At 38.6% G+C, this 26,936-nt stretch overlaps 1 protein-coding gene across 1 annotated transcript; it reads left to right on the forward strand.

Annotated features, from left to right (window-relative positions):
• Positions 1-1,908: 1,908 nt before the first annotated feature.
• On the forward strand, positions 1,909-26,640 carry ZC3H12B (zinc finger CCCH-type containing 12B). The gene is made up of 6 exons (XM_056491754.1): positions 1,909-2,220; positions 16,362-17,127; positions 18,849-18,988; positions 19,698-19,932; positions 20,022-20,128; positions 20,691-26,640. The coding sequence occupies exons 2-6, from the start codon at positions 16,526-16,528 to the stop codon at positions 22,109-22,111; spliced, it is 2,505 nt and encodes an 834-aa protein (XP_056347729.1). The 5' UTR covers positions 1,909-2,220; positions 16,362-16,525; the 3' UTR covers positions 22,112-26,640.
• The last annotated feature ends 296 nt before the right edge of the window (positions 26,641-26,936 follow it).

The raw sequence follows: 26,936 nt of genomic DNA on the forward strand, positions 1-26,936 counted from the left end.
TCAAAACAAGTTGCAGTACTCTGAAGAACGAAGCCAAGGCTAAAATACTCCCCTACTTCATTGAGCACAGGACTGAATTTTTGTGCAAAAATCTCCATCTGCTTCCATTTAACAGTCTAACATCAGTCCACAGACTTTAGCATTAGGACAACAAATCTAGTTCAGAACAATTCCAACTGGAAGAATTTTTTTCTCCCTAGATAAACATCTCAGCTACAGCAATTAATTCTACAAGTCTGGATGTAGTGATGCAATGTAGGGCCCTTATAACTGAACTATTAAATATTAATATTCTAACTGCATTTTTTAAAAAGTGCAACATGTTTTATGAAATAAATAGCATTTAAAGAAATATTAGAGGTTAAAGATTAGTGGAGAAGAGCCCCCAGTAAAATACACAACAGAACTGAACTTGGGTTAATATACTGCTGGATTAGGTATAAGTCACCACCATAAGCAGAATGTGTAGCAATATTGTAAAACCTAAATATCAGAAAATGGATGAGTCAAGGTGGTGCATCCCAAGTCATGAAATTTGCTTTAGATTACTGAGTTGCTTAAATGGAAACAGATTCTTTCTGTATCCCATTGGGGTTTTTGAGCTTTCAACATATACTCTTCACATTTGCCAGGTTTTTTACTATGAATGGGTCACCCCAATTGCACTGGCCATTTCATATGTTAAGAGACAGGTGGTATTGGTTTCAGAATGCTTTGGGAAGCTGAAGGTACAACAACACTGAAACTGGTAAGAACAACTACATGCTAGCCCTGAGATCTTCAAAGATTGAGTCCTTAAATATCAATGTTTTAAGCAAAGCCTAAAGTATTTGCAAATTTTCTTAATCCTTTGCTGGAGCATCCTACCTAGCTAAAGGTTTAAGTGCCTGCATATGTTGATCTTGGCCCATCCCAAAGGTATGCCTAAATACACCTGCACTTGGTCATGTCCTTTATTTCATCCTCCAACCCCGTGACCTGCACAACTGGGAAAACACAATATTTTTATAAACCGCCTGGCACCCATCTGCCTCCTCCTCCTGTTTCAGCAGGGGGATCGGTGTCCAATGGGGACAATGCCATGGGAAACTGTCTCCCTTTTCCCATTCTCTACCCGAGCCCGGCCATACAGCCAGCCCTGATTCGGTACTCCCCAGCGGTCAGCTGATGGTGCCCGGTGCCCCGTCCTCATTCCCCGTTCCCGTTTCCCATCCCCGTTCCTGTTCCCTGTCCCCATTCCTCGTTCCCCATTCCCCATGCTACATTCCCCGTTCCCGTTCCCCAATCCCCATTCCCTATTCCCCGTACCCCGTTCCTCGTTACCCGTTCCCCATTCCCCGTCCCCCATTTCCCGTTGCCGTTCCCCATTCCCAGTTCCCCGTAGCCCATTCCCCATCCCCGTTCCCAATCCCCATTCCCTATTCCCCGTACCCCATTCCTCGTTCCCCGTCCCCCATTCCCCATCCCCCATTCCCCGTTCCCGTTCCCCATTCCCCGTTCCCCGTACCCCCATCCCCGTTCCCCGTTGTACCCCGTTCCCGTTCCCCGTTCGCCATTCCCCATTCCCGTTCCCCTTTTCCCATTGTACCCCGTTCTCGTTCCCCGTTCCCCATTCCCGTTCTCGTTCCCCGTTCCCCATTCCCGTTCCCCTTTTCCCATTGTACCCCGTTCTCGTTCCCCATTCCCCGTTCCCCTTTTTCCCATTGTACCCCGTTCCCGTTCCCCATTCCCCGTTCCCCATTCCCCGTTCCCCGTTTCCCGTTCCCGCCGGCAGCGCCCCCTGTCGTCGGGAGGGGGCGGGGAGGCCGGCGCGCGCCGGTTGCGCGTGCGCCGGCGGTCGGGAGCGCGCGGGGCGCCGCGCGGAGCCGCGCGCCTGCGGCAGCGGGGGCGCGCGCGTTGCCGGGCGACGGCGGCCGGGCGGCGGCGCGGGCCCGGTGCGGCGCGGGCGGCGATGAGGCGGCGGCAGCGGCCCCCGCGCTCCCGTCGGCGCTGAACTCCGCGCCCGCACTTCCCCCATCCCTCCCCACCCCGTCCCGTCCTGGCTCTGCTCCTCCACGCCCCCTCATCTCCCCTCGCTCCGGCCAGCCCTTCCCCCTCCATGCGGCGGGAGCGGCCGGAGTGGGGCCCGTGCCGCGGCCGCGCCGAGCCCCGCCGTCCCTCGCCTCTTCGCCGCCAGATCCCGCAGGGAGCCGCGGAGGGTGTCCGTAGCGACAGCAGCGGGTGAGGCCCCGGCCGGGGGCGGGGGTGCCGAGGGCGGCTCGGAGCGGGGGAGCGGCGGCGCCCGGCGGAGCGCTCCCCTCCCCCGGGGTCCGCGCGGCGGGGGGAGCGGGGCTGCGGGGCGCCCCCTGCCGCTCGTCGGCCGCGCTCCGGGCCCGGCGGCAGCCGCGGCGCGGCCTTGGGCCGCTGTCCGAGCGCGCTCCGCTGCGGGGACAGCGCGGGGAGCCGCTGCTCGGGCTGCTGCCGGTGCTCCCGGGTCTGCTGCCGGTGCTCCCGGGGCTGCTGCCGGTGCTCCCCGGGGTGCCCCCGCCGCCCTCCGCGCACCGGCACTGGTCCGGCGCGTCCCTCCGCGCTGCGGGGCCGCTGCCCTTGGTCGCTGCCGCCTGCCCCGCAGCAGCGGCGCGCTGGCCGAGGGGACGCCAGGCCCTGGGGGCACCCATTGCATCCTCGCCCAGCCTGCTGGAGGTGGGGCAGGGCAGGTGGAACGGCCTGGGCAGTGGGGCACGGAGCCGGGAAATTCTCCTGGCGTCATTTAGTAATTTAAAGCTCCGAGGAGAGATCGCAAAGGCTGCGTTAGCACGCTGTTTAAGAAGGTGTTCCGCGTCTGAACAAAAGAACAATGCAAAAAACTTGCGTTAACGAAGAAAGGTGGTGAAATAAGGAAAATACTTTTGTAGAGGATACCTGATGATTGCAACTTGCATCCTTCCATTTTGCTTTATAATGCAACTGTGGATAAGGAACTGCTCACTCATGCAGTATGCTTGAGGTTTGAGACACTTTTTTAATCAGTTCATTTGAAAGTGTTTTTTTTCATAGATGTCTGCTTTTCTAATTGTCATTAAATCATTTGGAAATTGTATTTCACAGGAGGCGTTTACCTCACAACCTAGCAAAGCAGTAAAATTGAACCAAAAGCTATACTGAGTCCTCTAATAGACGTGAATTTAAATTATTTGGGTTTACTGAGATACATCTGATATTGTTTTACTGTTTTTTTGTTTTAGTTTTACGATCTGTTGCAGTGATGAGTATGTATTGCCATAAATGTGAAGTAAGAATAGGAAGCATATTAAAATGCTGGTCATTTATGAACTTGCATTATGCATATCAGTAATTCTGAGTGCTTGGGAATATGCAGCATTCCAGTCCATCAGATTTCTTATGCTTGGTATGTTTGTTTATTGAAATGGAAGAGCCTGTCAAGTAGTCTTTTTTGTGTAGGAGGGATCCTCTGTTGATATATCTTTTGCTTGCCAGATGTTATAACTGAACTATGGTATGTAGGACTGGAAGATATATTTCACAAATTTGGCTAGTGTCACTGATGAAATTATTTTTGCTTCTTAATGGAAAAATGGGTTAGTGGGAATTTCAAGGTCATCTTCAAATATAGAGCAATTTAGCTGTCTTTGGAATATGTTTTTTCTTCTTCAATGTCATGTTTTCCATATATCAATCCTGTCACTTTTAACATTTTCTGGATCTGTTTACCTTCTAAAATCATCTAATGTATAGCAAGTTTTAATAGAAGCGATCCATAAAGCTTCCTAAGTCAATTTCATTTGACTGATCTCAGTAAAAAGTATTTAAAAAAAAGGAAATCTAACTGCTAAATCTAAATCTAACTCAAACTCACTATTTGGAAAGAATGACAAGAAAAAGGGTTGAGATGGATGAAGGGATACCAATAACACTTTATATGCTGATGAACTAGTAAGAAAGTAAATTCTTACTGTACCCAGCTGTAAATGAGGTAAGTCCTGGCTTTCTGTTCTTTGGTCTTTCTGGAAGCCTTTTCCAATGCATATTATTCCAGACATCTGCTGGTTTTTGACTTTCCTAGCCATTTTATAGTTTGCAACTGAAATGTTATTTTGTTGAACACTTAAAATTCTGCTATAAATCTGTGAATAATAGAAGTAAAACAAATTGCTTCTATCACTTGCACTTTTTTACTATTTGAATCAAGAGCAGAAGCACTGGGACTTCTGGGAATAAGGAAGGCAGCATCTAAGTTCAGGTATGAAAGTAGGGCTTGGGGAGATGAAGAAAAGCAATTTATAAATTTGGAAGAAGTTTCCAGCTATTGCCACATTGGAAATTAGTTTGATATATTGATTTGTCCATCTCATGATGTGAAAAAAATAATTTAAACAATCAAATTTCTATAATGCTGCACATACTTAGAATGCTGTCCTTGTTTGCATCATGGAATCTGCTAGACAATAAAGGGCTTTGAAGAGCCATATTTTCATGGCTGGGCAACTATGTACTTTTTAATATATCAAGGTTTTGTTTTTTTTAAATTTTATTATAAAATACTATTTTTTATACCTTGTAAATAAAAAGCTTCTTTGAGCAATAATACAGGTATTTTTAAAATGCTTTACCATCTGTTAATGTGGGGTGTTTTTAGTTTCCTGTGAACTGTCCCTTTTTGTTGAAAAGCTGTATTTTATATGATATATCTGTGGTGTCCCAAGTAATTCATGTGGAAATAAGAATACCATGGTCACCTTTACAGATCCAGGCTGTCTGGTGCCATGATATGTAGTAATGTATGAGATATATTTCAGAGTTAGGAAACGTATTTGGAAGTGCAGAGCTAAGCAGTCTAACATCTGAAATGTAGCTTCATTCTTCTGAGGTGACAAATTTATTCATGAGACTGGCCATAATAAGAAAAACTCTTCATTAGCTGGCAATTTTGATTCAAATATATATGTTCTATATTTAAATAAGTACTTAGCTAAATATCTTTGACTTGTAAAGGTAGCTATTGTATTTGATTTTCTTTCATGGGTTATTTTTGACATGGCTTGCTAGAAAGCAGATTGATTTACCATGTCAAAATAAAACCCAGGCTTTACATCATTGTTGTGGGGCTCTTCTAGAATTTCATTAGGAAATCATTCTACAGTAGAACTAAAGCTTTTTACAAATCCCACCAAGGCCAAGGCACCTGTTTGTTACACAAATTTAAGAGTCCCTTTCTGCATTCATTCTGTCTGGAGAGAGACCCTCATCAAGATGAATATCTGTTCTCATTAGCTGACTCAACTTCTATTTTAGTTGAATGCTGTAACAGGGGCAAAGTATCAACCTTAGGCTAAAGCCAAAGGTTTAGACTCTTATATTTAGTGAAGACATCCACGAGAAATATGCACTCCTTTAATGAGCCCACAGACACCTCAGACAAATCACATAAAGTCCTAAGTCTGACAATTTCCAGCTAAAACCACGTGCTATTGCCCCCTCTAACACAATGCTTTTCTTTTTTTGTAAGATCAAATGCTAATTTCCATCTCTTCACCAAGTCTTTCCCCTTTCTGATTTCTATGTTGTCCTGATTTAAAATACAAAATAATACAAAACAAAATAATCCATCACACCAAAAAACCTTCCTTCCTCAGGTCTTGTCCATAGGTAGATCTCCCTTTAGAAAGGGAGTGATGAAGTTGCTGGAGCATAGGGATTTGCTTTTTCATTTTCAAAAGCAGAGTGATAGGCTTTTTTTTGGTTTTCTTGATGACTTTCCAGCTTCTTCACCTTGGACATGAGCAGTGTTGTCCTTATATGAATAAAGGAATATTAGCATAAAAGAATTAGTTGGTGTTGGACTTCCTTCAGGAGATCACTTAGTCCAGCACCATGCTTAAGGCAGACTTAATTAGCCATGTACTGACTTTGTTTTTGCAAAAGCAAGGTAATTGCAGTGAAAATATAAAGTCGCAAGATGCCTTCAAGCTTCTCTTGCTGCTTTCCATAAAGGTTTGATACTTACTGAGTGAGGGGTCTTTCTCAGTTTCAGATTTTTTTTTTAGTAGTTTATAAAGGGGTTGTTTCAGTTTATCAGAAACCACCTGTCCTAACAGGTGAGTCCATCTTGCCTCTTGTTGGATGACATAGGATGTGAGGGTATATTATATATATATATATATATATACTGTCCATCCAGTATATTGAGGTCTTTAGAAATTGAATACCCTTTGTTTTTCAAGTTTCTCAGAGTTGTTTCTGGGTGAGAGTTTTGGTTAGAGGAACATTTGGTTTAGTCTGTCAGAGCAGTATTCTAAATATTCAATTACAAATTGAATTAGTGTAAGATAAGATGATAAGATGCATCACATCCTTGATGTGTCTTTGACTTAGCTGCAATCACAACTTTTTTTTTTTTCCTTTCACAGAGCATTAATGAGTCATTTATATCTGCAGAGTAGGTAGTACCAAATGGCCTCCTATCAGAATGTGGATTAGGAGAATTAGTGTATTCCTTTGGTCACAGATCCAAATAAATCTTTTCAGTTTATAAGGAACTGCCCACAAATAAGCTTTAGGAGTTACATGTCTGCTCTTATTTTATGTAATATTGTCAACTGAAGTGTAAGTGTTGCCTTAATAAGGATAACAATTTACTTTTGAGTAGCAATAATGCTAGCTGTAGCTCCTTAAGATTATTTGAAAGGGAAAATTGGTGGGAAAAGGTTGTTATATATAATTGTTAGACCACCTGTTTATAAATGTATATGTACTGTATAATTATTTCTTTTTCCTGTCTTAGGAAATAATGATTAAATACCTAATGCAATAGAAATACTCCATTTCCTTTCTTTCAGAAGGCCTGTACTTGGTGCTTGTCTTGTGCTCAGCACTACTTGTTCTTTCTAGGTTAGGTTAACTCCAAACAGGAATCATGTAACTTAGGAAAGAGCTAAAATGCTGCTTCCTGATTATAATTCCAACCATGTCCATCTTATGCCTTTGAATTCATACTTAAGAGTATGACAAAATTAATGAATTTTGAGGCAAGGTATTTAAATTTTATACTACTTTTGCATTTCTCTTCAGTTCACACTTGATTTGTAGTTCACAGAATTGTAGAATATACTGAGTTGGAAGAGATCTACAAGGATCATTAAAGTCCAGCTCCTGGCCCTTCACCCCAAGAATCCCACTGTGTCCAAAAGCTCCTTGAGCTCTGGGGTTTGGTACCATGACCCTCAGGGGGAAGAACCTATTCTTAACATCCAACCTAAACTTCCCCTGTTGACTCCTTCACAAGCAATTTCAAGTTCTCCATGTGATGTGCTAGACACAGCTTGCTTTTATCTATAGTCCAATACATATATCAGTGATCACTGAAAGTATTTGCTGAAGTAAGTTTGAAATACCTCAAACATTGAGGTGTTGCTGTAGTTCTTTAGAACAATTTTTCAGTTTAACAAAACTCCACAATATGCTAAGAGTGCAGTAAAAATGGGTTCTCTCCTACCAAGTTTTCTATTCGATGGTGTTGTTTGAGTTAAATTATGTAGTCATAATCAAAACAAAAAAACAAAATAACTTCTTGGCAAGTTTAGATTTGGTAAAAGCTGTGGATTTGGGCCAAGGGATTAATTGTGTATTTGCACAGCAAAGAAAACATTGTTTTATTTCATGTTCCAAATCTATTGTGACCCTAGTATTTCATATATTTTATTTTGGGTTTTCAGAAATAGCCATGATTTTTCCAACATATAACTAATCAAAATGCTTGTTCTCATTTCCCTGGTGTTTGTTGGTAGGCTGATGTTTTTCTGTTCCTGGCATTTTCTAAAAGGTCTCTGGGTTAATTTCTGTACCTTTATGAGAGGTGCCACAAATGTTTAGTCATACTCTTGTCAATCTTGCAGGGCAAACACCTAGTGTTTGATGTACAGATTTACAGTTTGAGCAGAGTTAGAAAAATAAAGTGAAGTTCTGAACCGTCTTTGAGGTTTATTTCTGATGCAGCAAAGTACTCTGCTTTTCTGTTTAGTTTCTTGCTTGTTATCGGGAGGTTGAGCATAGTAACATAGTAACTCACTACAATTTCTGCTATGCTGAATGAGGAAGTTTTCATCAAGGTCAGCCAAAAAACCCAAAAAAATCTAAATTTGAAACGTGTGGCAACTCAGTTGCAAATATGGGATGTTCTTCTTAAGGTTGTTGGGTTGGATCTTTTTTAAGTCGTGATCACTAGAAATGCAGTATTTAATCTAATTTTCCTGAAATAAAAAGACCATTAAAAGGCAGAGTTGGGCTCATTACTTTTCACAGCGTGGGGAGTAAGGATTGGCTCTTGAATCTAATTCAGCTGAATGTCTTGTCATTGCTGAAGAATCTAATTCAGCTGAATGTCTTGTCATTGCTGAAGGATGCTGTCACTCTCTGGTTCCTGTTTAATAATCCAGCCAAACACCAATAACTTGCATTCAGCAGTGTTGAAAAGGGAAGTGAGAAATTTAGGTCCTTAGAGTGGTACTTGCACAATAACTTTATTGCATGACAATGCTTATATATTTTTGTCTGTCGTGATTATTCTTTCTTGCCTTTGTGTTGCAGGATGTTGTTCCCCTTTGCACAGGTGCAATTATTTTTTGAGGTGCACTGTAAACTTGATCTGTGTTTAAGAAACAAACTAATTCCTCCCTCAAAAAATTCCCACCCAATCCCTTTTCCAGCTGTCATTATGAGCCCATCAGCTTCTTCATACTCTAGGGAGTCATGAATTAGTAGGTTCTAGTTAATTAAATGTTTTGGTGAAGAGTCCATGGCATGATTTCATGAATCTGGTTTTTTATACCACTCAGTGATATTCTCATGATTTTTGAAAATTACTTGATCTGCTGACTCAGGGTTTTACTTACATTATTGGCAGTGCCCTGCATTTCCATGGTTCTCAAACAGCATTCATAACTTTCTTACACTGAGACAACTGTGGTGACAGGATTTCAGGAACTGTGGGCTAGAGCTTGGTGGGGGAAGAACAACCAAACTTTTTAGTGTTTGCAGCATTTGGGGAGTAAGAGCTCTATTTCACTTTTCTGAACTGATCTGTGAAATGTATCGAGTGATACACTGGCAGAATTAGAACTTGCACATTTATGTATGTACGGGCATTTCTATCTATCTGTATTTATTTGTGTGTGCATTTGGTGGGTTTTTTCCATCACTGTTCAGTGTAGACAGGAACTACAATATAGATTGTAGATCAGAAAGGTAAAGCCTAGTGGTATTTCTGAAGTAATTTCCAGTTCTATATATTCTGGTGTATGAATTCCTGAAATTCAACCCTCTCTGCACAACTGAACTTTTCCTACTATTACAAGTGTTCCATCAGCATTTGTCAAGAAGAACATCCCCTTCAGGGATGGGTGGTGGTAACAATTACATTTAGCTTGACTGGTGAGTCAACACTGAAAATCTTCCTTTGTCCTTTGCCTCTGAAATAGAAGAATGCTAAGTCACATTCCTTATAGTTCTTCTCCAAAGATGGTTAAGGGAGGGAGAGAGACAGATGGAGAAACAGCAATGGCAAATTTGTTTTTCTTTTAAAATACTTTATCTGAATTGACTCAGAAAATAGGAAGCTTCTAAATAAAATTGATTACTAGCCATAGCTAGCAGGCTATTTTCAATTGCTGTTTTGATATTAATTTTAAGGACACTGTGTTCACTGCTGGTGCAAACAGCTAGTACTTTAGATTTAATGTATATGAGTGTTTTATTTCAGAGAAGCCATAATAAGTAAAAAAGGTAAAATATTTTTCTTGACATTTACTGAATTTCACTTGATAAAAGACTATACAATATTAGGCCTTTGATTTGTGTAAATTTAAGGTTTCTCTGTTCATCAAAATGACAGTGTTGAGACTTCCCAGGAATGTGTTGAGACTGACATTGCATAGTAAGATAAGAAAAAAAAATCCATTAATCTGAATCAAAATGCTGTCATTTATATGGCTCTAATTATCAAGGGACTGAAAAGCCTGATCTGCCATTTTAACACCTCTGTTAAAAATGCAGCTTGACTTAGCACATATTCTGTGAATACTATACATGTCTCTAAATGTATACATGAGCTGCAGATCTGTGCTCAGATCTTACTTTAGACCATATCTAATTTATTAGATTAAAAAATACAAGAATTCTTTGAACATGTATTCATTTTAAGCATCTTAAAATTAAAGGATTCCTTTTAAATAAGATTCCTCATTCCTCAGCAAGCATGGTATTGTAAGGATTGGTAATGCCAAATATTTACATCAAAAAGCAGCTGCTTTTAAAACCTTATATACTTGTTTTCCTTCACTTATATGTATTTTGGACTTTTTATGGAAGCCTATATCAGAATATATATGCTATACATCTTCACTGATTTGCTTATATGAGAGTGGTTTGCTAAGCATGGAAGCTCTTAAGTCAGTCTTAATCAAATGATATAAAATAGTTTTAAACTGTGACTACAAATTTTGAATATTGTTGTTTTCTAAAAGCACCAAATTTTGGTGTCACTTCAATTTCCAAATGGCCAACTTAAATAGGAAAATTTTCTAAAAAAGCCTATTTTGTCCTACTTTCCTACAGTCATGCAACATTTGACACAGCAAATGAAAAATATGCGAAGCTACCTCATTTGTTATGTACTGAAAATAATTCATTCTAAGGTTAGAAAAAGAAATTTATGACAGTGATTAATTCCTGTTGAACTGCAATGTATTTATTAGTATTAGTATTAGTATATGCATATGTAAACTGTAATGTATTCTTGTTACCTCTATTTAAAATAATCATAAGTATGAAAATCTAGTAGTTCAAAGTGTGCATACATATAGGCAAAATGCTGCTAATCTCCAGCTCTTTGCCTTTTTATTAAGGACAGGAGATAATTGCCTATAATGTTGCCTTTTGCCCAACTTGGAAATGAAACTTGAGACAATTTTAGTACAGAGTTAATATAAAAGGAGATCTTTATTTGAAGGCCTTCAGGGGAAGTTATGGAAAGATGTCCACAAAAGCACATCCCATCCCCCCAGGTGTGAGTACATTTTTATAGGTTTCAGAAAATTAGCATAATTGATAAAAAGCACCAATTAGGAGGACAAGTGGTGATGCAATTCCTCCCCAGCTCAAGCCCCTTGTCTGGAGCCCCCCTTCAGCACTGGCTGTGCTTTGTCCATGAGAATGTCTCTCCAAGAGTTGTTCTCAGCCTTGGTTCCCAGGGAGACCCAAGATAGCACATGGGTCTTGTACCCTCTGGGGCTTGGAGCTCTGGAATTTGTTTTGTCTTTCTGCTTAAGGAAAGGCCATGGAAAAGTACTGGGAAAACTAGTCACTAATACAATAGGCTACAGAGCTACAACTATATGAGTGAAGAACACAGAGAACATATAAAAGAAAAAAAGGCAAAACCTAAACGACATCAGTAATGTCATGCAGCACAGCTCTTCCAATTTTTAAATTCGTTCTGAAATATTCAACTGTTAATTTGAGAATATTTCTCTGCTTTTCTTCAGTTGTGACTCTGTCCCAGCAGATGTGTGCCACCTAAGTGTATAATTAGAATGAGAAAAAGTTACTGGCTTCATTTGTGACTCATATACTTTGTCAGATTTGAGCACTCTCTTAGATAAAATAGTTCGGTACCTCAGAATATACTCGAAGCAGAAGGCAGCAGTGTGTAATATCTGTGCTGCCCCTGAGATAAGAATACAACAAGATAGTTGTGGCTTCAATGCCATGAAAACACTGATGTTGAGCTGTGTTGCCTTTTTCATAAGCACTGATTTTTAAAATCAAGGGCTAATCCCAAATCCAGGGCCATTTCTGCATCTTGAGCTGCCCCTGGTCTGTGTCCCCTGACAATAACACTGCCTAGCAAATACTGCTCTGTCACATTCCTGAGATGTGTGCAATGCATTTTGGTGCTGCTTGCTTTGTCAGGGTTTTGTATATGGGCACTGCAGGCTCAAATCACAATGCCTTTAAAATAGCAATTGGTGTGTTGGGGAAGTTTTTAAAGCTCAGAAAAAAAGTACTTGGAAGTGCTTTAGAGTTCTTTAGAGTAACCACTGGTCTGTGCTCTAGCACAGTACAATGCTGGAGGTCCTGTTGATTGTAGTGTTCCTGAACAAAATTTAAAATAATTTTTAGAAAGTATTCTCTTTCTCTTTGTCGGTACTTTATATTGTTTCTGTGGGTTTGGACTCTTTAGAAAATAGTTGGTGTGTGTGTAACAAGGAATAGTCTGTAATAGTCATTGTCATTTGAATAGTGATTGTTGAATAATTTGCAAGTGTTTTCATTTATATTACAGTACTTTATTACTGTGTAGATATTTCCTTTCTGTTTTAATATCATCAAAATTGAAGAGATGCTTTCAGTTTGGCCCCTTATGAACAAAATATACATGATTTTGTCTGACTCTTTTTTCTGAATCACTTATCAGTTCTACTAGTTGCTCGTGACTGTGCTGAAAGAGGTGTTTGGGAAGAAAACTTGGTTGGTTGCTTAGCAGCAAGCATCATGAGAATTAAAATTTTAAAGCTGCAGTGTCTGTATTTCTGAGTTGTAGTAGCTTTAAATTAGAAATTTGTAATAGCTTTCTTTCCTTTAAGTGTGTGTTCATATTTGGCTGTCTTTGGGTGGAAATGTAACTCATAATAAACAAATTCTGAAATTTCAGTGAGAAGATGCTGTTCATGATCTGCAAGATGAAGTTTGATTCTATCTTTGAAAATATTTTCTGACTTGTTTCTCAGTTTTGTAGATATCAGCAAAATCAAGCATTACTCAAATTATTTATGTTTTTAAATTTTTGTTCTGAATTTGGTTGTAAGAGGATTTAAAAAAAAAAAAATTTACCCACTGTGGTAACCCCTTAGTGCATCTGTATTAACTTTAAAAAGTATTCAGTATAAGCAGTAAGAAAATAAAAAAGTGGAAAAATATATACAAGAGTAGTTCTATTAGCTGATAATTACCGGGCTTTTTTCCCACCATAAACTCCCTTAGTGTGCCCACAAAGTACTACATTCTAAAGATGTCTGGACAAGCAGTACCAAACTGATCCATGTGATTTTAGTGATACTCCATCATAATTCCAGATTGTATGTTCATTGTGCAAGGGACTATATGGTTAGAATAGGCTTGGAACAGATAGAGATCCCTAGGTATTTAAATAATATAAATGAGAAAGGAATGAAATTCTCTCTTATTCTCAGTACTCTGCACTGACAAGTACAGTGTGGAAAAGCAAATAAACAAACAAACTGTACTGCTGTTGCTCCTGGGTCTTTTTTGTTTTTTTTTTTAAAGTCTAAATGCCAGTGAGTTAATTGCATAAATGTGTTCCTGCTGACTGGAAGTACTCTCAGAGATGTGTCTATAATTGTGGTGGTTGTTTTCACATGTATCAAAGGAATTATGGAATTTGTCACTTAAAGTGGAAAACAGGAGGAATATTAATAACCAGGAGTTGTTTTCATTTGGGTGTGGAAAATACAAACTACCAAATAATCTTTAAAAAAAAAAATATCTATTTTTGCAAATATTTTCTTTCAGATTGTATGTATACAAATTAAGTATATTACATGTAGACCATCACTTCTCTTTTTTTGTCTAAAAATTTAGAAGTGATTTGGCCAATTAAAAGCATTAAGTCATATAGTTATTGTTAGAAAAGAAATTGAATACATATAGCTTTAGCCAAAGATGTAATTTGAAGATTTGAAGATTTAAGGACACTGCATGAAATGAATGCTCTGTACAGTTACTACAAACAAAGAGAGGATTTAAACTCAATAAAAGGGTACATTATTTCACATGTTGAGTTCTTTACATTGTAGTTTTGCATTCTGCACTTTATTAAGTCTTTTTTCAATTAAAGCTAAAATGACAATGTTTGGGCACAACATGATATTTGAGAAATGTGTATAATATTAATGTAATACTTCATTTTATATGTAAGAACTGAAATATAAAGTTTTATGTGTATCAAGCTTTGGCTGTTTGAACTTTCTCATCTCTTATGTATTGTGATGCTAGAATATAATTTGATTGTCTTCTCAGTCACAGTTCATTCACCTGTATGGAAAACATTGTAGAGAAAGACTTGTAACAAATTACCTTAAGAAGTTCAAGTAGCAGAAATGCAGATATTTTTCTACACATAGTAATAAAAATGCATCTTGCCTGAAATGTTTGTAATAAACTGATACAGTCTGTGATAAAAACTCACCTTCAGAACCACAAAGGAGCTTGGGGTTACAATGACCAGCGGGAGAACTCCAGTAACACAGAGAAATGGGGGTGGCACCCAACACCTTGAGCCTGGGGCTGCCTGGGCCATCTCCCAGAGACAGGGAGTGTGGGATGCAAGGAAAAAGTGTTTCGTGATTTCTTATGACTTGGATAGTCTGGGAAAGCATCAAAGGCATTGGAGGGGTCAGGGGAGAGAATGAAGGTTTCACGATGATAAGCTTGACAAAAGCCAAAAACATTCTTGTGACATTGTGCTTAGAGAGCAGTTAGACAACTGGGAAAGAAGAATGGAGCTCTTTAAACTTGGATGAACACAATCATGCTGTTCTTTGTCCAGTGCCAAAGCAGTACAGTCTCAATAATCAGAAAAAAATTAGTCTTACCACATGCATTGTAAAGTGTTCCTTCACTGCTTCAATTGTTCCTGCAATGTTTTGTAAGCTGTGGGTGCAGTGTGCTGATAACCTGTTTTTTTAACCTTCTTTTATAATCACTTTTATATATCCTTTTTTTTTTTTTTTTTTTTTAAGTTTTGTCAAAGTACAAGGTTATGCATGAGACCTAATTAAAATCCATTCCAGGTTAAGCTATTAATACATCTATGTTGGCAAGTACTTGGGTTGTAAACATACTGCTATTAGTGCTATGTGAGAGAAAAATCACTTGGAATGAAAATAGAGTACTGTAAAATAATACCTGAGTATTTAGAGGGATAGTCTTTGAATAAATAACATGAAAGAACAGCAGTTTTTAAAGTCTAAATTAAACCTAACTAATCAAGATTGGAAATTCCATTCAAATGCAGGAAAACTGTGTTTTTATTTCATATGGCATAAAGGACTTAGACTATCACAGAATTCTTTAGGTTGGAAAAAAACCTCCAGGATCGTAGAGTCCAACCTTTGACCAGTCCCCACCTTGTCAAATAGACCAGAGCATTGAGTGCCATGTCTGGTTATTTTTTGAACACCTTTTTGTGCAGCTGTCTCTGCACGTATATATTTTTGTTTGCATAAATTGGAGTGCAGTCCGGTAGAATGTTACTGGTTTGCCTGTTTATGATAATTATATATTACTGTAAAAAGGTTTTGCAGGTTAATAATCTTAGTTTCACTTTGAGGCATTTTTAGGGGGTTTGGTTGTTGTTAGGCTAATATGGACCTGTCTCAGAGATCCTTTGACATTTGTATGGTTTTGCTTATCAAATTTTATCACTCTTCTAGACTCTCTGAAATATTACCATAGGCAACAGAAACCATTTAATGTGGGGAAATAGTCAAGAAAGAAACCTTTCTAAGACTTACTAGCAGAGCTTTGAACTAGATTCATCAGGGGAAGGGAAGTGCTTCTGAGTGTCAGAGAGGACCCAGGAAACACCTGTAAATTATCCCAAAGGAATTAGGGCTGACCTCTGACAAATGGTGAAGAGGCCATTCTGTGATTCTGTGGGTGGTATATTATGTGCTGTGATTTTCTGCATCTTATTACCTAAACCCAAAAGGATATGAAAACTTAAAAAGAATAAGCTTTGACTTATATGCATACTGGTGATAATTTTAATTTTCTTTTGTGGCTTATATTATTTTGTTAAATGTCTGTTTTGTTTTCAGAAGATACTTTTGGTAGGTAAACTTGTTGATTCTGATAAATCCTACTGAAAGAGGCTGAAATGGTTCGTGTCAAATTTTATGCATACTGGAACACTGCACAGCTCTTCCTAGTGTAGACAGGCTGTTCTTCCAGGAGAAGACAGGTTTCTAGTGGAAATGGTGGCTCACCCTTTTCCGTTCTATTATCTTTAACTATTACTGAGATAATTTGTTCCAGCTCTATGTATATTGTATGGGAATTGTCCTTTTTTTTTTTTTTTTTTGTAGGTAAAGTAACTGAGGGAGGGAAAGAGAGTTTTATTTGTGATTACAGAGACAGTGAAATTATATGCCTTATTACAATCAGTTTACATAAAAGTGTGAATGACTAGGGACATCTACTGACTTGTAAACAAAATCATTGTAGTTGATTGTATTTTGCAGAATTGATCAAAACCTAATTTTTATTATTTTTTTCTTTTTTTAAAGGAACTTCATGTTGGTGTTTCTTATGACAGGATATAGTAAGCAAGGCAAATTAGCTCCAGCCTTGTGTAAACTTTTAATTGGCCAACATGATGCAATTGAGCATGAATTCCAGGTGGCTTTGGAAATGAAAGAGAACTGAGCGCTCTGGCTGGAAGCTGAACGTGATGACGGCCTGGTCTATGGTAGGGAAGCTAAAAATGGAGAAGAGGCACTCCAGAGAAGACAGAAATGTGGAACAAGACGCAGGGGAATGCAGTGCTGAATCTGAGGAATGGACGAGCTCAGAAAGTGAGCCTGAGCAACCATACTTGAGAAGCAGTACTCAGTGGAGAGAGAAGGAGGTTTCCACCAAACCGCATCGGCCGCTCTGCCGCTCCCCGTGTCTGGATCGCCCAAGTTTTTCACAGAGCAGTATCACACAAGACTTGAAGCTAGATGAATGCAAAACAAATTTGGACAAGGAATACCAAGCTAAAATGGATTTTGCTTTAAAGCTTGGGTATGCAGGAGATCAGATCCAGGCTGTACTGAACAAGTTGGGAGCAGATGCGCTCATCAATGATGTTCTAGCAGAGCTTGTGAGACTTGGCAACAAAAGTGAATCAGAGGGACAAAGCACTGCCAGCAGTACCACTGGTACTCTGGTGCCAAGAGGCCCTTGCCCAAAGGAAATAGCAAGCCCTGAATTGTCACTGGAAGATGAAGTGGTGGATAACAGTGATAACTTGAGGCCAATTGTCATTGATGGAAGCAATGTTGCTATGAGGTGGGTCTCCCTGTCATGATATTCGAAAATAATAAATCACTAAAATATTTAAGAAAACAACAATATTGATGGCAAAGTAATTTTAAGTCATATAGACAATTATACTGATAATACATCTACTTTATGGACTCTTTAGTCTAGGCTTTTAATTATGCTGCTACTCCTTTATATGGAATCCCTATTCCAGTTCCCCTGCCCTTGTTTTAAATCCAAGTTCTCACTTAGAATCTTTTGTTCAAGCAATGTGCTTTTGTGTGGATGGGTTTAGTATTTTGAAGTCCTTGAACTGAATACTGAAAATTGTTTCTGGACATTAGTGGAAAGTAACCAAGTAGGATAGGTTTGTTCTTTCTAAAGTGACGTGCACTGTATGAAAACTGTAATGAAATACAGTGAATTCATGATATTTGAGCTCTTGATGATTGTGCCTGCTCAGTATTCAAAGCAATTTAGCTGTGTCAGAATAGTGATAATGCATGATCTAAACCTGCTGACCTGCACAGCTATGCTGCTTGCTCCACCTTGAGTACTGAGTGCAGTTTGGGGCATTCAAATGAGGGCACAAGGAAGGGGAGAGGTCTGGAGGGGAAACCTGATGAGGAGTGGCTGAGGTCACTTGGTTTGTTCTGCCTGGAGGAAAGAAGACCGAGGTCAGAGCTCATTGTGCTCTTCAACATCTTCATGAGGGGAAGTAGAGTGGCAGATACTGATTTCTTCACTCTTGTGACCAGTGAAAGGACTTGAGAAAATGGCATAAAGCTGAGTCAGGGAAGGTTCAGGTTGGATCTCAGAGAAAGGTTTTTCACCCAGAGGGTGGTTGAGCACTGGAACAGGCTCCCAGGGCAGTGGTAACAGCATCTAGCCAGTCCAAGTTCAAGAAACGTTTACACAATGCTCTCAGGCACATGGTGGGATTCTTGGGATGTTCTGCATGGGGCCAGGAGTTGGATTCTGATGGTCCTTGTAGGTCCCTTCTGACTCAGGATATTCTATGTACACTTGGCTGCTTAGGTCAACAGTGACCCAAGAGATACCTGTCCCATGCATGTCTGTAGAGTACAGAATTCAGCTAGCCAATGATTTGTAAAGGCCTTCTTAGGCCTTTTGAAAAATTAAATTATTTTATTTGAATTGTTTGCTGTTTTAGAGACTCCTTTGTGTTTCAGAAAACAAATTTTTGATGGGGACGGAACTTAAACTTTGACACAATTATTTCTTTCCTATAAAAAATTCTAATAAAGATGCAGAACATTTAGTATCAGAGGAAAATATTTTATTAATATGGATATTTAAAAGCACTTATCATCCATGGCAAGTCAGCATTGTTCATTCCTATTTTTTGATAGCGTTTTATGGTGCTATTTAAGGTGAGCTCAGTTTGTTGAGGAAAGTGATATTTTTCATTAAGTCAGCTAATAAAATGAAAAAAAAAAACTGAAAAACTTCATGTTTACTTGCTTTTGCTCTGGGATAGTAAAATTTCACCATTTATAGACTTTTTACATAGCAGGGTTGCTGCAATCTGATGACTGAATAGCTCTGTGTGGTTGTCTTTTTCCAATTATGTAAGGAGGCCAATTAAAAATTTACAGACTTTGTTTTCATTATGTCCTTTGACCATGGCAGCTTTAGAAGAAAAATAAAATCAAATCACCACAACAAAAACCAAAACCAAATGTAACTTTTGTCCTTGCTGTTTCTAAAACTTGCATGTTCTTCAGCCATGGGAACAAAGAAGGATTTTCCTGCCGGGGAATTCAACTAGCTGTTGATTGGTTTCTGGAAAAAGGACATAAAGATATCACTGTGTTTGTACCTGCATGGAGAAAAGAACAGTCTCGACCTGATGCACCAATTACAGGTAACATCAAAATCTTCTTCAACCCCTTGGTTAAAAAGAAAAAAAAACTTATTTTCATATTTCTGATTGGTGCCAGTACTGGGCTGTGAATGTGGTAATGATTATGTTGCACTCAACTGTTTGTTTGAAAAGCAAAACAGTTTCACTGGTGAGGAAACAAGCATTTAAATATCTGAATGTGTAAACTATGATGTGGGATTTGTAACATTATTGGATGGTTTCAACACTTTTGAGAAGCAGTAGTTGCAATTTCCCCATTTGCAAACATTGTTGAGCATACAGGAACTGAGTCTTATTTGCTGGGTGAGCATAAAATAAGTAGTAGCAGGCCAGGGACTCAGTTAGTAGGGTTATCTTGAACACTGAAAAGGCAGCATGTGTTTTGACCCATAGAAGGTCCTTGTATTTTACTGCAGGCTAGCAAGGCTATTGTAATACAGAGTTCCTGACATATTCAGAAAGACTGAGCCAAGGTACTTGGCTACAGAGTGGTTATGAAATTCAAATATTGAATATTTACTCAGAGCTTTGAAACCTCAGAAATAAAATCCACATCTAGGTGTTTTTTAATCTTAATCAGGAATGTGTGTGAATATAACTGCAAGATACTTTGTCAGACAAAAAAAGGCATGAATTTTCATAATAAAAAGGTTGCATTTCTTTCTTTCAAAGCTTTTTAAAAAGCTGCTCAACTAAAATTTTTTTACAGATCAAGAAATCTTACGGAAATTGGAGAAAGAAAAAATTCTTGTTTTCACCCCGTCTCGAAGAGTTCAGGGAAGAAGAGTAGTTTGCTATGATGATCGATTCATTGTCAAACTCGCTTTCGACTCGGATGGCATCATTGTGTCAAATGATAACTATCGTGATCTTCAGAATGAAAAACCAGAATGGAAGAAGTTCATAGAGGAGCGGCTGCTAATGTATTCTTTTGTGAATGACAAGTATGGGGCTTTCCTTCAAAAGTAAATGAATTTGCTAATTCGGCATTCTCAGGAAAAAAACTGATCATGTTTCATTTCTTTTACCTTAGATTTATGCCTCCAGATGATCCTTTAGGACGCCATGGTCCAAGCCTTGAAAATTTCTTAAGAAAAAGGCCTGTTATTCCTGAACATAAGAAACAACCGTGTCCTTATGGTAAGTAGCCAAGTCAGATCCATTTGTTGCATTTAAAGGTAGGTGAAGCAAGCAATTAATTAACATCTTGTCATTACCAGAACAAAAAAAATTTACCACTTTTCATGTTGCCATCCAGGCACAATGTCCACTTCTATATCCTTCATACACATTTTTATAAAAATAGTGTAGCAGAAAATTAAGGATTACCAGATACACCTTGTGGATAATACATCCTTTTGCTATTTTATTCTGGTTTGTATTCGAGGGAGGAGATTAATAATTAATAAAACTCTCTTAAAGCTGTTCTGTTTTATGTAGCACTGTGTGTATGTTGTCATTATTGGAATCATGAGCCAGTAGGAAGAAAAATGGTATGTCTTGCCTTTGATGTAGATAGACATGTATACAGACAGCAGAGTCTGTGACTGCCTGTATATATCAAATACATCATTATTCTTTAGGAGTTTAATATAGAAATACTACTATTGAGAAGTGGTGAAAGATGTAAAGAAAAAAAGATAGCAACTGGTGGTATTAATGAGTTTTTAATTTATTTAACCTGTAAACCCTTTTCTTCCAGGTAAAAAGTGCACCTATGGGCACAAATGTAAATATTACCACCCAGAACGTGCAAACCAGCCTCAAAGGTCAGTAGCGGATGAGCTTCGAATAAGTGCCAAATTATCTGCTGTGAAAACTATGAGTGAGGGAGCCTTGGCCAAATGTGGCACAGGGCCATCCAGCTCCAAAGGAGAAATCAGTTCTGAAGTGAAACGCATTGCCCCAAAACGTCAGTCAGATCCAAGCATTAGGTCAGTAGCTGTGGAGCCTGAGGAAAAGTTATCAGCAGCCCGGAAGTCCGAGGCCAGCTCAGTCCCGTCTCTGGTTTCTGCATTAAGTGTACCAACGCTCCCTCCACCAAAAAGCCATGCAGCTGGTGCATTAAATACTCGTTCTGCAAGCAGTCCGGTGCCAGGTTCCTCACAGTTCGTACATCAGAAATCCTCACTGGAACATATGTCCAGTGTGCAATATCCTCCTATACTAGTCACCAATAGCCATGGCACCTCAGTTAGCTATATTGACCAGTATCCCAAATACGAGTCACTGGGGGACCATGGCTATTACTCCTTACTCAGTGATTTCTCCAACTTAAGCATAAGTAGTATCCGTAACTCAGATTATTACGGGGCTGATATGGACCAGGGGATGTATTCTAGAAACTCAAGCCCCTGTCCTGACAATTGCTTAAGCCATACAAGTAATGATTCTTATTCCTCTTACAATGACTTGTATCTGGGTGTAGCAGATGCCAGTCCAGAAGACAATGTGAAGAGCCACAGACTGCCATCGAAAAATCGTCTTCAGCCTTTCCCTCATGGTTACCATGAAGCCTTAAATAGAGGTCAGAGTTACGGAACTGAAGAGCCTAAGCAATCCCTTCGCAAACAGTCAGTTTCCCACTTAGGCCTACATGCCCAGCATCCAGTTGTTGGAGCACGGTCCAGTTGTCCAGGAGAATACCCTGTGCCTCAAAACGTTCATCCATCAACTGCACAGCCAAGCCGTGCCTTGGTGATGACGAGAATGGACAGCATTTCTGACTCACGGCTTTATGAAAGTAACCCCACGAGGCAGAGACGACCACCTCTCTGTCGAGAGCAGCACGCCAGCTGGGATCCATTACCCTGTGCATCAGACTCGTACACTTACCACTCGTACCCACTGAGTAACAACCTCATGCAGCCTTGTTACGAGCCTGTCATGGTAAGAAGCATGCCTGAGAAGATGGAGCAACTCTGGAGAAACCCCTGGATTGGGATATGTGGTGAGCCACGGGAACCTCATATCATCCCAGAACATCAGTATCAAACATACAAGAACCTCTGCAATATTTTCCCTCCAAGCGTTGTCCTTTCTGTGATGGAAAAGAATCCCCACATGACAGATGCACAACAGCTGGCAGCTATGATTGTTGCCAAATTAAGAACAGGGCGTTAGAGCAGTACAGCCTCTTTTGGATAAATGAACCTGTACAGCACATAGGACCCAGAGGAAAACTTACGTGAAGGAAGAGGCCAACCTATTGTACATATTTTCTACTAAGATAGTTTAAAATTCTGTACACAGTAGCAATCATATATATATGCTGAGGCACTATATAAAAGTTGATTGTATTGCAAATTTTAAGATTTTAAATATAGGGACTTTTAATAGTATTTTATAGGAAATGCATACCTTGCTGCATGGATAGCTCACTAAGAACTATAATGTCACAATCAGTGTCTCAAAGCTGTTACTACAAAATTAGTGTTAGCAATTATATTGCATGTATTAGTGTACACTTACAATTTGCTTATGAATACCTAATCGGCCTCTAAAAGTAAGCTCAATACACACCCAGATGACTTCTAGGGTTTCAGCTTTGTCATTTGACACTGCCTACTGGCATCTGAAGTATTGAAGAAAAAGAAAATTTGCTAAAAATTAAAATTGTTTATAAAAGGAAAAACTGATATCAGTTTTTCAATGTCAACATGGTTGTTGGCACTTAAACATCAGAACTGTCTCTCAAGAGTTTTAGTAACTATTACATTGTTCAATATGTTGGTTCAATCCAACAGAAGCCAAAAACTTTATTAAATTAGGACCAAAACATTAAGGAATGTAAAGGCAAGAGTGCCATTGAGTAAACTGAAATTGTAACATAGCTTCTCTCCAGAATCTCCTCTCAAACATGCAGTAAGCAGCTGCTGGCCCAAATGACTAAACAAGCTGAAAATAAATTGTCAGTATTACGTAAACTGGATTACTCAACTTGAAGCAGCAAAAACTAGATGTTAACATGGAAGTTCATCACTAACTGCAGCCCTTCCTCTGGGAGCTAGGATGATGTTTGAGTGAGCCTGACATTCAAGGTGGCTGTACAAGAACAACTTGAGAAGGGGTGGAGGGGGAAGGCTGCTTCTTGAAAAGAGATGCTCCAGTTTGGGTTTGTGGCAAAGCTGTCCTGGTTTTTGCTCTTCAGATCCACGCAAAGGTGTGCATTTGCCTCATGAAGGCTTTTAGAGTTCCTGTTTCAACAGGTGAGATAATTTTGTGTGGCATTGTTTGCGCAACTGGTATCTTGCTCAGGGTGGGAACCTTTGTAGCTAAATGTCTCCAAAAGAGGCGTTTATTGGTTTTTTTAAGCTGCACTGACTGTACGCCCTTTTTTGAATCCACTGTATATTTCAGCATTTTGAACCATGACTAACTCGACATGTCTCGAGCTAGGACTTGTTGACTTCTACTGTAGTTTTTTTCATGAAAGTTGAGAAGGCCTGGTTTATGGCCTTTTGTTTCTTCATGAGAAGGTGTGACACTGCCTAAATGTTTCTTACTGTGAAACACACAGAACGTGAGGCTGCAGTCAGGGTTGTTTCTGGTGTTTTGATAATGGCTTGCATGCTGCTTTCTAGTTATCTGTTTGTCTGAGAAACAAAGTTTATCATTTCCTCCACTTGTGTTACTGTAGTGGTTGGTTTGATTCAAAATATCTTGTGGGCTCTTTATCATGTGCAAAATAGGTTCCTGTCATATTAAAAATCCCACCAAGTGAACCAAGAAGAAACCACAATTATGGGTGCAACTACAGTTAATTTACTGACATTTGATAACTGTATCATTTCACACAGGATAAATTTTCTTGTGTTGGTACAGGTGATGTATATAATGACTATGTCATTATGTATTTGAAATGAAGTAACTTGAAGGTGATTCTGTATTTACACTTGGTGTTTAAAAATAATTTAAGTTTTAATTAATTATTCACTCTGTTCATGGGGAGAATAATTCAAACACTTAAATAGCTGGGGGAAAACAGATTTAACTCTTGACCAGTTTTCAAAAACATTTCATATTTTTAATTTGCAATTAATTCTTATTCTCTTCTCTTGCATGGTATAAGCAGCTGAGAGCAATGCCTCAAATAACCAGAAATGACCTTTTGTTTGTTGATACAAATTGTATCTCTTTTTCTTGATTGTATAAAAACTGTGTATAAAAAAAAAATAATCTCTAGATTAACTTCAGTATTACATTTTCACCACAATGTTTGTGACACCATGTGTCACAGGGAAGTAGCCCATGAGTAATTATGGATTTTTTTTATTTAAAATGGGCACTTGTAGTTTATAGACAAACAGGGACAACTTTTCAGAACCAGGTTATTATGTGCACAAATACTGTGTGTACACCTCAAAGCATTACATAGGTATCTTCAGTCTATTTATTAAGCAGATACATTCTTGCACTAAACTTTATGTAAAAATGTTGCTGTTAACTCATCTGCATGTGTTTAAAATGTAACAGTAATTGCTATAGACCCTATTTTATTCTAACCAATTAATTTATAAATTATTTAGGTATGAGATGAAGTTTATTGTGCACTCATGTTTTCCATCTTGCATGGAATTAAATATTTGTACGCAGAAAAATGTTTGTTCCATTTTTCTCCATTTATAAAGATAAGCTATTTTAAGAGAGGGTGATTTTGATGTTTCCTAATGTGGAAAACTCAACAGAGATTTCTGTATGAAGTGCTGAGTGGCTTATGGAGATACCCATTTTTGTTGGATTTGTCCAGTCATTTTAATTTTCACTAACCTTTGTTTTACTGATGGAAGAATTCCTTTTCAAACAACGGGAATGCTGTGAGAATACAAACCCAGCATACTATTTCCCTAAGGCACTTCAGAGGCAAATTGTCTTATTCTGAGAAGCTATTGGCATCTGTCCTGCTTAGTTACAGAATTGGCAGTGCGGCCTTGTGGAAATAACCTGCAAATTTTGTGCTTGTTTAGTCCTCCTTAGAGGTAATGAAACTTTTCTGTGTGATGTAGTCTTTCCTGATCAACTACTTTAAGTGATAATTTGGTCATCCACACCTGTTTTCAGATTTGTTTACAAGACAGTTCAAAACACTGACACATTCATTAATCTTTAGCGCATAAGCTTGGATTTCTTCTTACATGGAAGAGTTGATCTTATTAACACCTGATCATAACTGTCTATATTGTAAATAAAAGACTTTGTATAAATGCTCTTTTTTAGAGCATGGTATTTAAATGTTTTTAAAACTGTAAAAGAACAGTTCTAGAAACTATATTTTAATAAAATCCATGAAAAAAACAATTCTAGATGAGGGGGGAAAAGGTGTGAAGGTAAAATCATGGACTACTGCAGTTAGTAAGAGTTGAGCAGTAGATTTTAGTGCTTTACTGGGGCCAGAGCATTCTCTGGGAGTTCTGATTTACTTATCTTTCATCTTCAGCTATATTACTTTCACATAATTTGTCACTTAAAAAGTGTGTAATTTAAATTCATAAATCAAAAACCAAATGTTTTATGGGATGTCAGTCTAAATTATTTCATGTTTTTTGTAAGAATTACATGTCAGTAATATAGTAAATTGTACATGATTTCACTGCTGTTAGTCCTGTTGTTGTCATATTGAGCTGCAGTAGTTGGCTTTATTCATTTGTAGAATTAAACATTACTGTTTAATTGTTGTAAAATTTTATAAATCTCTTTGGGTTTCTTTGGTTGACCCAAACATAATGTAAGTCTTAATGACAAAATGAGTGAAAATGGATGTTAAACCAGTATGTGGTATTCTTAAATCTCTGTAGTGGTAAGTGGGCACTGCTCGAGTTGCTGCAGCATGTAATTTATTTACTAGCATGAGTCTGTTCAGCTTTTGTAAAAATGCTTTAGCTGTAAAGTTAAAAATAGGTGTGGAGTATGGTTGCTTAGAACAAGTAGAAGGAGCTCCATTGAAAAAAACCAAACAAAACCATCTAAGTAGGTGAGTTTCCCCCTACATACTTGGAATGCCAGTTTGTCTCAAATTATGCATTTTGGCATTCTGTTCAAATAATAAAGTTAAAAATCCTTGGTGACATGTATGCAGACCTGATCTATATCAACCTGCAAACAGGAACATTCAATTATTGTAATTTTTAAAACTCCACGCTAAGGGGAAGGATCACACATAATTTCTGTGAAACTTTGTTACAAAGTTGAAATATTACTTGATCTTGACTTGCTGAAAGTTTACCTGAAGCATTAGTACTCCAGACCTCATAACACTCAAACCTTTAGATCTGTCACAGTTACCTCCAGGTGAGAATTCAGCTTTCACTCCTCTGATGTACCTACTGCTTGTTTGTGTGACAGAGCCCTCATTAAGTGTATTTCCTGCAATATTTCAACTGGAAAAATACAATTGCACCATCACATAAATTATTCTTCTGCCAGTGTTTGGTTAGCCTTTGAAGAGTCATTATACAATACTGCTGATTTTGGGCTGTATTTAAAGTTTGTAAATGTGTTAAAAGAATTGCAAGAATCTAAAAGAAGTGTAGGCTATCACCTGTTCCCCTCTGTGCTATGTAAATGTTTTGCACAATTATTTAATAATATGAAATATGTTATAGTTTATATATATAAAAATTTTTGCTTATTTAATAAAACTGAGAGCCATTGGATTATTTGCTTCTAGTTTTTTATTTTTCAACCCTCTTTAGACAAGTCCCCCAAAAAGCCTTTTTGCCCAAAACAACTGTTGTAGTCTATCCAAGTTATTTCTTGGTGGTTTTTTTTAGCTGATTGACAGAAAAACCCCCAGATTCTCTAAGTGGGGTAATGACAGAGACAGAGGGCAGTAACTACAGCTGATCAAGGTATTGTGGTAGTAGCAGCACATGATTTTACCAAGTGCAGTTCCTCCAAGAAGGAAAAAAGTTACAGATGGTACAGTATGTGCCAGCACCACACATCCCTA

This window comes from Oenanthe melanoleuca, chromosome 4A, assembly GCF_029582105.1.
Source record: "Oenanthe melanoleuca isolate GR-GAL-2019-014 chromosome 4A, OMel1.0, whole genome shotgun sequence".
NCBI lineage: Eukaryota > Metazoa > Chordata > Aves > Passeriformes > Muscicapidae > Oenanthe > Oenanthe melanoleuca.

Excerpts from the sequence above, each read along its gene's own strand:
- ZC3H12B (XM_056491754.1), top strand. The coding sequence starts at position 16,526 with ATGACGGCCTGGTCTATGGTAGGGAAGCTAAAAATGGAGAAGAGGCAC. Across the intron at positions 17,128-18,848 it reads GGAAGCAATGTTGCTATGAG|CCATGGGAACAAAGAAGGAT; the intron begins GTGGGTCTCCCT and ends CATGTTCTTCAG. Across the intron at positions 19,933-20,021 it reads TATTCTTTTGTGAATGACAA|ATTTATGCCTCCAGATGATC; the intron begins GTATGGGGCTTT and ends CTTTTACCTTAG.